This window comes from Hemitrygon akajei, chromosome 9, assembly GCF_048418815.1.
Source record: "Hemitrygon akajei chromosome 9, sHemAka1.3, whole genome shotgun sequence".
Taxonomy (NCBI): Eukaryota; Metazoa; Chordata; class Chondrichthyes; order Myliobatiformes; family Dasyatidae; genus Hemitrygon; species Hemitrygon akajei.
This window is the reverse complement of record NC_133132.1, coordinates 106,672,671-106,689,875: the sequence shown is the minus strand read 5'-3', so window position 1 is coordinate 106,689,875 and position 17,205 is coordinate 106,672,671. Positions and strand designations below refer to the sequence as shown.

The window sequence follows — 17,205 nt, the reverse complement described above, 5'->3', positions numbered from 1 at the left end:
AAGAATGGTGAGTGTGTCTCTTTCAAGCCAGTGAGGTCTGAGTTTCTGAGCTCCCCTTGGAACAGCTGGTCATCCATGCTCACAGTATTGCGTGACCTTGCTATAGATTTGGTCCTTATTCAACTCAGCATGAATTTCATCCACTGATGCAGGAAAGCTTTCATGTACCTTAGCTAAGTAGATGTTGGTATCTTCCATGAGGCTGGAGTTAGCTTTCATCTTCATGGCATCCTCGACTGAATGTCTGGTGTTGTGAGAGATTTGCCAGAGACATGTTCAACGTCATAATGATATCGCATGAGCCTCCTTCTGAATCTTTGCAGATGCTGAGGTAAGTCATCTAAGAGTTTCAAGCTGAGGAGGCTGACAAGTGGCTTGTGGTCTATTTGAAATAGGAGTTCAGTGCCTATCAATTTTCAGCTGAAGTGTTCACAAGCCCACACGAGAGCCAGTGTCTCCTTTTTGATTTGTTGGTAACGTTGTTCAGTAGGAGTCGGTGCTCTTGAAGCATATGCCATTGGTTTCCATATACCAATGCAATCCCCCTAGGCCAAAGAAAGAGGCTTCTGCTGAAACCTTGGTTGGTTTGTTTGGATCAAAGAATGCCAATATTGGCAGAGAGATAAGCTCTGCTTTAAGTGATGAATTCTCCTTTGGTGTGCCTCGAGTCCAAACATTTCTCTGAGAGAGGAGGTCACAAAGTGGCTTTGTTTTTGCTGTCAAATCTGGAATGAACTTTTAAGCTGGTCTACCATGCTAAGGTACCTACTGATCTCAGATACCTTCATAGGTTGGTCCATGTTCCAAACCCCCATCAGTTTGTCTGGATCTGGTTGCACTCCCTCTGAGAACAGTTGAACACCAAAGAACATCACCTCAAACTTAACAAATTTGAATTTTTTTTTTTGTTCAGGGTGATTCCAGCCTGTTTCAGTTTCTCCAAGGCAGCTTCCATTCTTTTATCATGTTCTTCACTTGAGCCTCTGAAGATGAGTATATCGTCCATGTGGCAGACTATTCGTTCCAGTCCCTCCAAAAAAATCGTTCATCCTCATCTGAAAGAGCTTGGAAGCTGATGAAATGCCAAAAGGGTGTCTCTTGAAGGCATAGCTCATATGGTCTGATAAAGGTTGTGAGATTCTGTGAGTCGGGCTAAACAGATCTTCCAGAACCTTGAGTCTGCATCTAATTTGTTGAAGAAGTTTGCCCCACCCTGCCTACCAAATGTGTGCTCAACAGAGTACAGAGTAAACTTCTCCTGCCTCATTACATTATTCAATTTTGTTAGTTCATCACAGTTCCTCAATATGCCAGCTCACTTGGGAACAGGAACAATGCCCAAGCACTAGTCAGTAGGTTCATTCACTCTAGTTATGATATCTAGTGTCTCCATTCACTCAAATTCAGCTTTGACTTTGTTCATCCATGGGATTGCAGTGGTCAGAGAGTAGGGCGTCACTCTTGGCCTCAGTTAGATAAAGTATTCTTGTTTCAGTACCCCCAGGCCTGTGAAAACCCTGGGTACTTCTTCTGCCACTCAACATTGTTTAGTAAATCCAACCTTGCATTAAGTTTCAGCTTCTCAATAGCATGTTGTCCCAGTTGTGGTGAGAAAAGATAGACATAGACATAGACAACATAGACATCCTCTTTTAACTGCTTCTCATTTTTACAGATGGAAGTAGTAAACATTCCTTTCACACTGAGCTTATATTTCTCCAGCTCCATGAGCACTTCCTTAGCATAATGCTTGTTTCTTTCACCAGTTTTGTGAACAGACATTCGAGGATGGTTGTGATGTCTGTCTCAGTGTCCATTTTGAACGTCACTGCCTCATTTTGTGACTGAACTGCACTACATCAGCCTTGTCTATTTGAATGTAGAACCCCAAGAAAAGCTCTCTCTTTGTCTGAATCACGGTCTTCTTTGATCTCCTGAAAAAATGCTTTTGAGTGCTTTTTTAATGGCCAAGTTTATTGCATTAGTAGCATTTCCCTTCTTTTGCTGGACAGGGCTCTTTGACGTGGAATAAAGACTTGCCACATCTCTTGCAGATGGACATTTTACGTGATCTTTGTTTCGATTGTCTGTTTTGTGTGAGCAGAGCTCCAATGTCACCTCTTTCTGTAGTCTTTCTGACTGCACTTTGTTGTACCCTTCCTTTTGTACAGCTGCTAGCTTCACCTCAGCATCATTTTCATGCCTAAGTTCAGCCTATTGCTGACAAACTTTTTACTCTGCCTGACTACAATAATAGTTTTGTCTAGTGTGAGATTTGCCTGAAACTGAAGTCTCTCTGATAATTTGGTGACTAGTAGCCCGACAACAATCCTGTCTCTAATGAGCTCATCTCTCAGATTTCTATTTGCACAGTTATCTGACAGGGCATACAATGCTGTGATGAAGTCACTTACACTTTCATCTGGCTCGTGTTTTCTGGAGTTGAACTTTGCCCTTTCATTTATCTCCACCTAGCTTGTACTCCTCCTCCTTTCACTTTCTTATTCCGGCATCTTCCACCTTCCTTTCAATTCCTGATGAAGGATCTCAGCCAGAAATATCAACATATCGATCAGAATCAGAATCAGGTTTATTATCGCCAGCATATGCTGTGAAATTTGTTAACTTAGCAACAGCAGTTCAATGCAGTACAAAATACAGAAGGAAAAAATAATAAATAAATTACAATATATGAATATTGAATAGATTAAAAATCATGCAAAAAACAGAAATAATATATATTTAAAAAGTGAGGTAGTATCCAAGGGCTCAATGCCCATTTAGGAATCAGACGTCAGAGGGGACGAAGCTGTTCCTGAATTGCTGAGTGTGTGCCTTTAGGCTTCTGTACCTCCTACCTGATGGTAACATGCTGCATGATCTGCTCAGTTCCTCAAGCACTTTATTTGTGTTGCTGTAGATATCTAGCATCTGCACAATCTGTTGTGTTTATGTCCAGTTTATGCCATTGTACGCTAGGCTCAGGATCCTGGGAATGAAAGGATATGAGGAACGTTTGATGGCTCTGAGCCTGCACGCGCTATAGTTTATAAGAATGAGGATGGGAGGATCTTATTAAAACCTAGCAAATATTGAAAGGCCTAGATAGAGAAGTCATGGACGAGACGCTTCCTGTATTTGGGGAGTCTTGGACAAGAGGGCACATGCTCAAAATACAAGAGTACCCCCTTTAGAGCACAGATGAGGAAGAATTTGCTTAGCCAGAGGGTGGTGAATCTGTGGAATTCATTGCCATAGATGGTTATGGAGGCCAAGTCATTGGGTTTCTAAAACGGAGGTTGATTGGTTTTTAATTAGTAAGGGCATCAAAGGTTATGGGTAGAAAACAGGAGAATGGGGATGAGATGAAAAATAAATCAGCCATGATGGAATGTTGGGGAAGACTCAATGGGCCGAATAGTGTAATCCTGCTCCTATGTCTTATTATTTTATAGCCATGAATCACCCTCAAAAATCTGTCCGCCATATGTTTCTGCATCTTTTCCCTGCCAAAGCAGTTCTCCTACTTCAGAATCAGGTTTATTATCACTGACATATATTGTGAAATTTGTTGTTTTGTGACAACTGTATAGTACAATTCTTAAAATATAATACAAATTATAACAAGGAGTATATAGTAGAAAATAAATAAGTAGTGCAAAATGAGAGCAAATATAGTAATATAATGTTCATGGGTTCATGGCACTTCAGAATTCTGATAGTAGAGTGGAAGTTGTTGTTCCTAAAACATTGATTCTGTGTCTTCATTCTCTTAACCTCCACCCTTGATGGTAGTAATGAGAAGACATTATGTGGTGGGGGTCTTAATGACGGATGTTGCTTTTTTGAGACATCATCTTTTGAAGACGTTCTCAGTGCTGTCAGGCTAGTGCCCATGATGGAGCTGGCTGAGTTGACAACACACTGCTGTTTTTCCTGATCCCTTCCATACCAGATAATGGCAGAACCAGTCAGAATGCTCTCCATGGTATATTGTGGAAATTTGCTAGTCTTTGGTAACATACCAAATCTCCTCAAACTCGAATTGAAATATAGCTGCTGCCATGCTGGAAAATAACTGTTTCTGAGTCTGGTGGTCCTGGCATGGATGCTTCAACCTGATGAGAGTGAGAAAAATAGTTCATGAGCAGGGTGGGTGAGATCCTTTATGATGTTACTGGCTCTTTTCTGACACATTTCTGTACATATGTCCTTCATTGGCTGGTGCTGGTAATGCATTGGGCAGTTTTGACTACCTGTTCTAGAGCCTTCCTGTCTGCTGCAGTGCAGTTTCCGTACAATGTAGCTTGCAGTTTCCATACTATGCAGCTTGCACTGCGCATCTGTAGATTGACATGAGTACAGATGTGCATAGTCTGGCTCTCTTCAGCTTCCTCAGAAAGTAGAGGTGAAATTTCCGGATACTGTGTACATCTATGTAGGATCCATGGGAAGATGATATGATCTCCACAATGGGGATCTTTGATGATGGATGCTGCTTTCTTGAGGCAGTGCCTCCTGTAGATACTACCTGATGTTGGTGTTTTCTTCTCCCACAGCCATTTTCTGTGGTGACCCAGGGACACCAGTCAATGGGAAAATTGAAGGGCGGAGTTTCACCTACAAGTCTGAAGTCTCTTTCCACTGCCGAACTCCATTGCTGCTGGTTGGGTCGTCCAGAAGAATTTGCCAAGCTGACGGATTTTGGAGTGGGATTCAGCCATCCTGCATTGGTATGGTCACTTCATATTGCAGATGTTACTGAGTTGTTCCAGCCTTAGCAATGAAAATATCATGATATCAAAGTTCAAAGTAAATTTATTATCAAAGTACATATATGTCACCATAAACAACCCTGAGATTCAGACATTCACAGTAAATATAAAGAAACACAATAGAATCAATGAAAGACTACTCACAACAAGATAGACAAATAACTAATGTGCGAAAGACAACATCTGTGCAAACTGAAAAAAGTAAAAATAAAAATCATAACTAAATAAGTAATAAATATCGAGAACATGATATGAAGAGTCCTTGAATGTGAATCCATAGATTGTAGAAACAGTTCAGTTCTGGGGTGAGTTAATTTGAATGAAGTTGTCCCCTCTGGTTAGCAGGTAATAACTGTTCCTGAACCTGGTGGTGTTGGTCCAGGAAGCTATAATGATATGAAGTTATGATTGTTCTGGGATGGAGTTGAAAGTATATTCACAGTAAGAGTTCAAAAGACTTTAACATTTGCTTTGAGTTATTCATTATTTATTTATTTTTTGCTATTTTAAACTTTATTTCCTGTCAGCTCAAACTTATTGTTTGGATAATAATTTCAATGATACAGAACTGTTAAATCCTTAATACCCAACTTATAACCTGAATCAAAGGGAAAGATTAAATTAGTTAGAACTTTATTCCCTGGAATGCAGGAGAACGAGGGGAGATTTGATAGAGATATTCAAAATTGACTTAATTTATATAAGTAGTGCAAAAATAGAGCAAAAGGTAGTGAGGAGGTATACATGGACTCATTGTTCATTCAGAAATCTGATGGTGGTTGGAAAGCAGATGTTCCAAAAATGTTAAGTGTGTGTCTTCAGGCTCCTATACCATTGCACTTCCAAATTTTGAATTTGCTCCCCATTTATAAAATAGTCTATGTCTTTATTCCTTCTACCAAATTACATGACTTTCCATTCACTGTATTTGCCCATTCTTCTAAGCTGTTCAACTCCTTCTGCAGTCTCTCTGCTTACTCAACACTACTTACTTCTCCAGTTATCTTTGTATCATCTGTAAACGGCCGCAATTCTGTCATCCAAATCATTGACATATAATTGGAAAAGATGCACTCCCAACACTGACCCCTGCAGAACACCAAATAGTCATTGGCACTCAACCAGAAAAGGCCTCCTTTATTCTACTCTTTGTCCCCTGTCAATCCTGTGTACAAAGGTAATTGTTTGTTTCAAAATATGAAAACTCCATGGACAAATTAAAGGGAATGTACATTTTTAAAATGATTTGTTTATAAATAAATAAACTAAGACAAAGGAGATGGGAATCAACTTCAGGAGAACTCACATCACTTACAACCCCTTTTACATTCACCCACTAACCCATCCCTGCATGCCCTCAACGACCTCTACTCTATCATTTCCTTATCAGTCACTCCTGTGTCTAGTGTCACATCATGAACAAAAATTAATCTATGTATATAAGCTTTCTTATGTATTTATATTTTTCTATTGTTTTTTGTTTATCTTATTGTTTATTTTGTGTGTTGCATTGCATCCTGATTATCCAGACAATTATTTTGTTCTTCTTTACACTTGTGTACAGGAAATACCATTCAACAATCTTGAAACTTAAAGTTCCTTCTGTAAAGGTTAGGATGATGAATATGATTTTTTTTTGTCTGTTTTCATCTTTATATAAAGATCCAACACACACAATATGTTCGGATCCAGGCACTCCTCACTTTGGAATACAAAACAGCTCACAAGGCTATGAGGTGAGAGGTTATACCAAAGGTGATAAAATAAAATTTGTACGATTAATTTCTCTGGGATTGACTGGACTCTATGGCTTACAGGTGGGAAGCACTGTATTTTTCAAATGTCGGAAAGGTTACCATATCCAAGGCTCCACAACACGATCCTGCCTCGCCAATTTAACCTGGAGTGGTATACATCCCGAATGCATTCGTGAGTTTTCTTAAGGACTTGCTGTGATTTTGTCTGCAATGCTTTTCTTTACCTTGACTAAATGCACTCAGTGGCCACTTTAGTAGGTACACCTGCTCATTAATGCATTGATTTAATCAGCCAATCATGTGGCAGCAATTCAATGCATAAAGGATGCAGACATTAGTCAAATGGTTCAGCTGTTGTTCAGACCAAACACCCAACAGGGATAGAAATATGATCTAAGTGACCTTAACCAAGGAATTATTGTTGGTGCCAGACAGGATGGTTCGAGTATCTCAGAAATTTATAATCTCGTGGGATTTTCACACACAGCAGTCTCCAGAGTTTACAGAGAATAGTGCAAAAATAAAAATCCAGTGAGCAACAGTTCTATGGGCAAAAGCATCTTGTTAATGAGAAAGGGCTGAGGAGAATGGCCAGACTAGTTCAAGTTGCCAGAAAGGTGACAGTAACTCATATTACCACACACTACAACAGTAGTATGCAGAAGTTTCTCTAAAAGCACATGTCAGATCTTGAATTGGATGGACTACACCAGCAGAAGATCATGAAGCTAAGAGCATAACTGTTACACTACTGTGCTGCCAACCTCCATGAATCATTAGCTTAACTTAAAGTGTATTTTTTTCCACCATGCTAGAAATAGCGCAGACACAGGTGTGCAATAAGCAATTTCTTAACTCGTCACCTCGAGCATAGATTTTACCTCATATACTTTGCAAGTGAGTTTCAGAATATAAAAAGGTTCCACTGTGTCAGTAACAACAGAGACTTTTCCCTGAACCAACTGTGTAAAATTGATTTGGATAGCAGAAAAAATAGATAACTAGATACAAATTAATGAAATAAACCTCCATATCTCTTTCTCAGCAAAATAAAATGGAAAGCTTATCATTTGCACGTGCTTCCAAATCATGTGATCTCATGTTGCTACTGTTGTAACAGAAGTCAGGAATTTATTAGAATCAAAATCAGGTTTATTATTTATGTTGTTTTATGGCAGCAGTACAACACAAGACATAAAAAAGCCATGATGAGTTACAATAAAATGAAATAATATAATTCTATAGAGAAATGGTGAGGTAGTTTTCATGGACCATTCAGAAATCTGATTACAGAGGGGATAAAGATGTCCTTGAATTGTTGAGTATGCCTCTTCATGCTCCTGCACATCCTCTCTGATAATAGTAATGAGAAGAGGGCACATCCTGGGTGGCTAGGGTACCTAATGATGGATACTATCTTCTTTTGAAGATTCCCTTGCTGGTGGAGAGGTTGTGCCCATGACTCTACAACCCTCTTGAGCCTCTTTCAATACTACACATTGGAGCCTCCATAGCAAGCAATGATGCAACCTATCAGATACCTTCCACTGTATATCTGTAGAAATTTGCTAGAGTCTTTGGAGACAGACCAAATCTCCTTAAACTCCTAACAAAGTAGAACTTGTAGCATGCTTTCTTCAGGATAACATTTTGGCCCTAAGGTAGATTGTCTGAGATTTTAATGCCCAAGTATTTGAAGCTGCTCATTCTTTTCACTAGGGACGCCTCAATGTGGACTGCTGTATATTCTCCTGTAGTCCATAATGAATTCAAAAACAGCAAAATAAATCATGAAACAACAGGTGCTAACATTAACTGTTTGTGTTATACACTTGCTGTTTGTTAAAACATCAAAAAAGTTCAACAGAAACTGAAGTAGGTTTGAGAATAAATACTTGAGAGGCTTCATATTTGAGTATTGAGATTTTTATACAAAGTATTTTAAGAGTGATTATGATGACAATGTAAAATGTATTGATCTTGATGTGAAATATATGATATCTTGAGCATCTGGGAATCAGAAGGAAGAGATGGACAGAGGGGAAGATCAATTTCTAAGGCAGACATACTGAGCAAGTTGTTGGAGCTGAAGGCTGACAATCCTGATGAATTTTGACCACAGGTCTTAAAGAATTCATTAGTGAGATAGTTGGAAGTGTTGGTTTTTACTTTCCAAAAGGTACCAAAAGTAAAGGTAATTGAAGTTTAGAACCAGATTGACATGTGTACTGGAGTGTTAGTATTACAATCCACAATAGTCCAGAGAATGCACCAACCTGATACTGCAAAGGTCACAAGGACACTGGATTATTGGTGTTTAATTCCTGTTGCTGGCTGTAAGGAGCTTGTACATTTTCCCCATGACCATATGAGGTTCCTCCTTGTGCTCCAGTTTCCTCCCACATACACTACAAAGATCTACAAGTTAGTAAGTTGTGGACGTGTCATGTTGGTGTCAGAAATATGGAAACTCAGAAATATGTGCCGCAGCACATCCTGGAAGAAAATGAGATTAGCTTTATTTGTAATATGTTCGTTGAAGTATCAAAACACACAGTTAAATGTGTCATTTGCATCATATTAAATCAGCTAGGGTTGTATTGGGCAGCCTGCAGCACAGTGGAGCTCAGACTGCATTGGTCAATGACACAACAATGTATTTCACTGTATGCTTTGATGTTTCAATAAAATGTGCCAAAGAAGCTCATCTAATCTAATCAAGCTACTAAACGTGGGGCCTGACTTTTGAAAGTGAGGCGTATAAAAACTTCTTCCTTTGGAAAGTAGTGAATCCTTGGAGTTCTCTGATGGTGGTAGACACAAAGTCAATAGAAATATTTAATTTGGAGGGAGATAAAAGCTTGAATGATTGAGGAATTGATAATGACAGGCAACTGGCTCAAAAAGGATTAAAAAGTTTAGCTTTATTTGTCACATGTACATTGAATCATTGAGTGAAGTGTGTTGTTTGTGTTAGTGACTAACATAGTCTGATAATGATGTACTGGGGACAGTCAACAAGTGTTGCCATGTTTCAGGCGCTAACATAGCGTGCTTCGATTTACAAATTTAACCCATGCATCTTTGGGATGTGAGAGGAAACCAGAGCATCCAGAGGAAACCCACGTGGTCATGGTTAGAATGTACAAATTCCTAACAGACAGCAGTGAGAATTGAACCTGGGTTGCTGGCACTGTAATGGTTGGTTGGTGGTCTGTCACATCCATTGATGACAGACAGTTCCTCTGCTGTCCATTCGAAGGTGGCTGTTAAGTTTAAGATGTGACTGACTTGGACATCCACAGTAAGGACATGGAAACAGTCCTAGACTGGTAGTGGAGCCACAGCTGTAGCTCTCCTTTGTTGCCCAGCAACTAGTTCTGCTTGTGGACTTCATGAGGCCACCTGTAGGGGAGAATGTTTAAAGTAGAAAAACAGTTGCACTGAGGCAGTCCCATTCCTTCGACCTCAGAAGTCTGGCTTCAGTAGTATGAGTAGTCATCATATTTGAGGGCTTCCTTAGTCGTAATGGATGACCATGACTACTTCTGTGTGTTGTCTTGCCTTTCACTCTCCATGGAGCATTGCAGAGCCTCCTTCCTGGCCGTTAGATCTCTCTAGTCCACTGGCGCTGACTTCACATGCTAGGACTGACATGACCCTAACTCACTGAGGCCTGTTAACTACCCTTATCTAGTTTAGCCTACCTGTCAAAACGGTGTATCGGAAAGTGGCCACTGTCGCATGAAATAGTTACTTCGAGCTGCAGGTGAAAGCTGAGTGTACAATGGGCACTAAAGTGAGTGAACTGCCCCTAATGGACATGACAAGCCCCTTCACCAGAGCTGCTACCCCTTCCTGGACTCCCCATAACATTGTATGTTGCAGCAATAGCTTTACATTACTATGTTTCCCTCCATAAAGGGGACACTCGAATTTGAACCAGGAACCTCTTGAACTGCAGAAAATGCTCTACCACTAAGCTTATACCCCACCTCCCTCCTGGCCACAAGATGGCTGATGGTAGCAGAGGTCAGCCATGGTATCAGAATTTGAATTAGACTTAATATTACTGGCATCTGTCATGAAATAGGTTGTTTTCAGCAGCAGTACTTCGCAATACATAATAATAAAATATAAATTACAAAAGTAATATGTATATATGTAATTAAGTAAGTAGTGCAAAAAGAGAGCAAAAAAGAAATAAAAATAGTGAGGTATTATATGTACATGGGTTTATTGTCTATTCAGAAATGAATGATGAGCATCATGGTAGCATAGCAGTTCCATGTACCGCATTCATTTCCACCATCATCTGTATGTCCTCTCTGTGGAATGCATGGGTTTTCCCCAGGTGCTCCAGTTTCCTCCCCACAGTCCAAAGATGTACCAAGTGGGTTAAGTGGTCATTGTAAATTGTCCCATGATTAGATTAGGGTTTAATCAAGGCTGTCAGGGATTTTGGAGCGGTGTGGCTCGATTGGCTGGAAGGGCCTACTCTGTGCTGTATCTCTAAATAAAAGTAGATAAATAAATCTGATGCCGATGGTAAAGAAGTTGTTCCTAAACTGTTGAGTGTGCCTTCAGGCTCTTGTACCTCCACCTCAATGGTAGCAATGAGAGCATGTCCTGGGTGATGGGGGTCCTTAATGATTGGTGCCACCTGTTTGAGTCATCGACTTTTGAAGGTGTCACTAACACTGGGGAGGCTAATGCCCACAATGCAGTTGGCTGAATTTACAACTTTCTGCAGCTTTTTCCGATCCTGTGCAGTGGCCCCTCCATATCAGAAGGTCTTTGAATGGCAGGGCAGGCTTGAGGGGCTTGATGTCTACTCCTGCTCAAGTATTTTGTGTTCCTCTGTACTCTTCTTGCTCTATTGTCTAATTTTTGGCTATTTTCATTTTCGTCAAAGCTCACAACTGCCGACAACCAGAAACCCCTGTAAATGTGGACGTGAGAGCCATTGAACTGCCAACAATGGGATACACCTTGATATACAGCTGCCAGCCAGGGCTGTACCTGGCAGCTGGATCAGAGCACCGGGCATGCAAGAGCGATGGAAAATGGTCAGGGAAGCCACCGGTCTGTCGAGGTGAGTTTGCTCCGTAACAACTTGCTGATGGACTAGTAAATAAAGAAGTGAGCCATCTGCTCAAAGCAAGACTGCCCAAGTACACAACAACCTTTGTTCTCTGATAAGAACAGTACAGCAAATATACAGGCTCTTGGGCTATTGATGTTGTGCTGATCTTTTAACCTACTTTACAATCACTCTAACCCTCCCTCCCACATAGCCCTCCATTGTTCTTCCTTCCATGTTTTTATTAATGTCGTGAATGTACTGTTTTGTGGCAACTGTATAGCACATTACAAAAATAGTGAGGTAGTGGACCGTTCAGAAATGGTGGATGGGAAGAAGCTGTTCCTGAATTGTTGAGTAAATGGGTTTCACTCCAACATTAATGCTTGTTTGTTAAGTTTCTGTAAGTCTCTGCAAGAGTTGTGGACAACTAGGTCACAAGGTTCATCTTAACTCCCAAATGCCTGTTATTACGTGATCCAATTATTCAACATTCCTTTTGTGTTTCTTATTTTCAGAAGGCATTTGATAAGGTCCCACATAGAAGATTAGTGGGTAAAATCAAAGCTCAGGGCATCGGGGGGAAGGCATTGACATGGATAGAAAACTGGTTGGCAGATAGAAAGCAAAGGGTAGCGGTGAATGGGTGTTTCTCGGAATGGCAGGTGGTGACTAGTGGGGTGTCACAGGGCTCGGTATTGGGACCACAGCTGTTTACAATTTACATCAATGATTTAGATGAAGGCATTGAGAATAACATCAGCAAGTTTGCTGATGATACTAAGCTGGGTGGCAGTGTGACATGTGATGAGGATGTTAGGAGAATTCAGGGTGACTTGGATAGGCTGGGTGAGTGGGCAGATACTTGGCAGATGGCGTTTAATGTGAATAAGTGTGAGGTTATCCACTTTGGGAGTAAGAACAGGAAGGCAGATTATTATCTGAACGGTATAGAGTTGGGTAAGGGAGTAATACAAAGAGATCTCGGAGTCCTTGTTCATCAGTCACTGAAGGTGAATGAGCAAGTGCAGCAGGCAGTGAAGAAGGCTAATGGAATGTTGGCCTTTATTACAAAGGGAATTGAGTACAAGAGCAAGGAGATTCTCTTGCATTTGTACAGAGCCCTGGTGAGACCACACCTGGAGTATTGTGTACAGTTTTGGTCTCCAGGGTTAAGGAAGGACATCCTGGCTGTAGAGGAAGTGCAGCGTAGATTCACGAGGTTAATTCCTGGGATGTCTGGACTGTCTTACGCAGAGAGGTTAGAGAGACTGGGCTTGTACACGCTGGAATTAAGAAGATTGAGAGGGGATCTGATTGAAACATATAAGATTATTAAGGGATTGGACAAGATAGAGGCAGGAAATATGTTCCAGATACTGGGAGAGTCCAGTACCAGAGGGCATGGTTTGAGAATAAGGGGTAGATCATTTAGGACAGAGTTAAGGAAAAACTTCTTCTCCCAGAGAGTTGTGGGGGTCTGGAATGCACTGCCTCGGAAGGTAGTGAAGGCCAATTCTCTGGATGCTTTCAAGAAGGAGCTAGATAGGTATCTTATGGATAGGGGAATCAAGGGATATGGAGACAAGGCAGGAACCGGGTATTGATAGGAATTGATCAGCCATGATCTCAAAATGGCGGTGCAGGCTCGAAGGGCCGAATGGTCTACTTCTGCACCTATTGTCTATTGTGTCAGAACCTCCTTCAGCAGACTTCACCTCACAGTCTAATTTACAAGTTCTGTGACCTTGGCATACTAATATATGAAACTAATTATTTTTGTACTAACTTTACAGTAATTGGCCGATGTAAATCAAAGTATTGAGTACATGAGATGGGAGGTTATATTGAAATTGTGTAAGACATTGGTGAGGCCTAATTTGGACTAGTGTGTGCAGTTCTGGTGACCTACCAACAGGAAACATATCAATAAGACTTCAAGAGTGCAGAGAAGATTTACAAGGATTTAGCTGGGACTTGAGGATCTGAGTTACAGGGAAAGGTTGAATAGGACAGGACTTTATTCCCTAGGGAGTAGGTGAATGAGGGGAAATTTGAGAGAGATATACAGAATTATTTTTTTAAATATATTTTTATTGAAGGAATGTCACAATACAAAAGACATAATGGATTACATTTTCCTTCATTTTGCTTTTATATCTTACCCCTAAACAAACCTCGCCTTACCCGCCCTCATACATATCATGGCAGCTAATGTATTTATAATATAACAATTCACAAATACAAGTACGGACATTTCACAGCCTTACCCCCACACCACTTCAAGATGAAGGCCCACACACATCTACAACATGTCAGATGATCCAAAACACACTCATATTACAATTCATCAACCACCCTGTGAGGTAAACCATATGCATGTTAAAAGGGAGGCAACTTACCAAGTACAATCAAATGCCCTCAACTAGCAGGTAATTCCTTAAGACTCCCAAAATATGACAAGAAAGGTCTCCATTTCAAATATAACTTTTTCACAGACCCCTTCAAAGTGAATTTAATCTTTTCTAATATATATACAGAATTATGACAGGTATAGATATGACAAGTATAAGCAAGCTTTTTCCACTGAGGTTGGGTGAGATGAGAACTAGAGGTCATGTGTTAAGGGTGAAAGCTGAAATGTTTAAGGGGAACATGGGGCAGAACTTCACTCAGAGGCTGGTGAGCGTGTTTTTTGAGCTACCGGTGGAAGTAATGAATGCCGGTTCAATTCCAGTGTTTAAGAGAAGTTTGAATAAATACATGGATGAGAGGGATATGGAGGGCTATGGTCCAGATGCAGGTCCAAGGGACTAGGCAAACTTATAATTCAGCACAGACTAGATTGTCCAACTGCTCTGATTCTGTGCTGCAGTGTTCTATGTTCCAGTTCAGCTGTCTGAGTCCTTTAACATTAGGTTAAAATATTCCTGCCACGGTTTTTCACGGTTTGTCTGCCATGCTTTGAGTTGTTTTAAAGATACTGCATAAACACAAGTTTGTTGTTGGTAAAGTTTTGTCAAGGTGTCCCAGAAAATATCGTGACATAGTCCAAGCACTACTTTGAGGTTTATCTGTAATGAGAAGTTTACTGCCTATCAGCAATTTGCTGTTAAGGAAAGTACAGTTCTATGCACCAGATCACCACACAAGCTCTTTCACAAAGTCTGGGGGCAATTTAAATGGAAATCAGTCTATTAATATCTTCACCTGTCTTTCCGAGGCAATTTCATTTCCTTTACAAAGATGGCATCTTGCACAAAATGTAAACTAAACTGGTTTTGCAGCTTTCTCGGTGATGTTGAAGTCAAAGCTATGTCAAAAAACATCTTGCCCCAGAGAACAGGAACTGTAACATGAAAGCCTCATTCCTTCTAAAGAACAGGACAATATAGTAAAGTTAAAGATTAGCAAAATTTCTCACATGTACATCAAAATGTAAAGTGAAATGTATTGTTTGCATCAATGACCAACTCAGTTTAAATACATGCTGGGGACAACCCGCAATGTTGCCATTCTTCCAGTGCCAAGATATCATGCCCACAACTGGCTGACCCTAACCCATACGTTTTGGATTGTGGAAGGAAATCAGAGTGCTTGGAGGAAACTGAAGTGAACATACTAACTCCTTACAGACAGAGGCGAGAATTGAATCCCCATCACTGATCACCTGCATTGTAAAGTGTTACACAACACCACTCGTTCTGTTATAGTTTGAAATGGCACATTCATTGTCCTCTACATCATTTGAATTAGATAATACAGCTGTTCCATTCTTCACACCCTGGGTTTGGGTGAACTGCAGAGATCTTATCGCACCAGAAGACCATCTGAGAAAGGAGTAGAATTCATCCCATCACATTGTTCTGCCACTCCATCATGGCAGATTCATTTTCTCTCTCAACCCCACTCTCCTGCCTTCTCCCCATAAATTTTGACACTCCAATCAAGCTCCTGTCAACCTCCACTTTAAAAATACCCTCTGACTTGGCCTCCACAGCCTTCTGTGACATTGAATTCCACAGATTTACCTTCCTCTGGCTAAAGAAATTTCTTTTCATCTCTGTTGTAAATGGATGTCCTTCTATTCTGAGGTAGTGCCCTCTGGTCCTAGACTCCCCCACTATAGGAAACATCTTCTCCACATCCACTCTGTTGAGCTCTTACAATATTTGATAGATTTGAATGAAGATCTCCCCTTATTCTTCTAAACTTCTGGCATTGTAACATCCAGCCTGTTAAACAAGATGGCTGCAGTTAACAAAATCCCACACTCTTGGTTGTATTTTTCCACGTGTATTAACATTTTTGAACATACTTGATTGATGGGGTCCTTAGAGTTTATTTTAGTTTAGTCAGAATCAATATAGGGATTCAATTTAAATTGTCTGTGTTACAGATAAGACCACAAGACCCCAAGATACAGGAGCAGAGTTAGGCCGTTCACATATACTCTGCCATTTCATCATAACTGATCCAAATTTTTTCTCAGCACCAATCTCCTACCTTTTCCCCATATCCCTTGATGCCCTGACCAATCAAGAAGCTATCAACCTCTGCCTTAAATATACATAATGAATGGGCCTCCACAGCTACCTGTGGCAAAAAATTCCACAGATTCACTACTCTCTGGCTAAAGAAATTCCCCCTACCCTTCATTCTAAAAGCATAGCCCTCCTTTCTGAGGCTGTCTTCTTTGGTCTTAGACTCTCCCACAATTGGAAACATCCTTTCCATATCCATTTTATCAAGGCCTTTCACCATTTGATAAGCTTCAATTATGTCACCACTCTTTCCATGGTCCAGAGTCATCAAATAATCTTCATCCTTCTCCTGACAGTCACCCAGTTTACTGTCTCCTGCAACCTAGGGATAACTAACTCCATGTAGCTTTTGTCTGTCACCTCCTTATTCTTCCATTTGAGTTCTAGGTCATTGAGTTGAAGCTCCAGCTCCTCAATACATTCTTTCAGGAGCTGCAGCTCAGTACATTTGCTACAGATTTGTTTATCTGGGAGAACGGCAGTCTCCCAGACTTCCCACATCCCACACACTGTCCCTGGAGCAATTCTTATGATACTATGCACTAATGGATGAGGAATAAGCAACCAGGAACCCAGAGAGTAATTTATAAGACAATCTACCTCACCCAAGCCTGATCTCGCCTAAGCCTTATGAGCCAAAGCCACTCTAAAGACTGACACATTCCAAAAGAATGGCACTTCCACTTGCACCTGTGCAAACTCTACCTTTGGAATCTCGATCACCATGCTGATTAAACGTTTGCTCTTTTCATGCACCCCTGGTGTGGATTGTCCAACTTAGAGAAAACTCACTTGAAGCTCTGCTTTTTAAATCTTGAATGCAGACCTGACTGAAAAGCAATTCTTTTATGCTCCTCAACTCAGAGATTTTGCCACAAAACTCTGCCTTTGAAATGTCAATCACCACTCTGCTTAAAAAGTAGCTCTTTTCATGCACCACTGGTGTGGATAGTCCAAGATTAACAGTGATTAATGAAATGCAAAAAGTAGCAAATCTCAGGCTTGCTTCTGTATTGTATGACTCCATGACTGAGTGGTAGACATGG

The 17,205-nt window shown here is 40.6% G+C and overlaps 1 protein-coding gene across 1 annotated transcript in view; it reads left to right on the top strand.

Moving 5' to 3' along the window:
- The window catches only part of LOC140733433 (CUB and sushi domain-containing protein 1-like), a 2,013,313-nt gene that overhangs the window by 1,964,659 nt on the left and 31,449 nt on the right, over positions 1-17,205 (top strand). The window contains exons 61-64 of the mRNA XM_073056756.1: positions 4,560-4,733; positions 6,438-6,511; positions 6,593-6,704; positions 11,448-11,627. Of these exons, the coding sequence (XP_072912857.1) occupies positions 4,560-4,733; positions 6,438-6,511; positions 6,593-6,704; positions 11,448-11,627 (540 nt within the window). The remainder of the gene's footprint in view (positions 1-4,559; positions 4,734-6,437; positions 6,512-6,592; positions 6,705-11,447; positions 11,628-17,205) is intronic.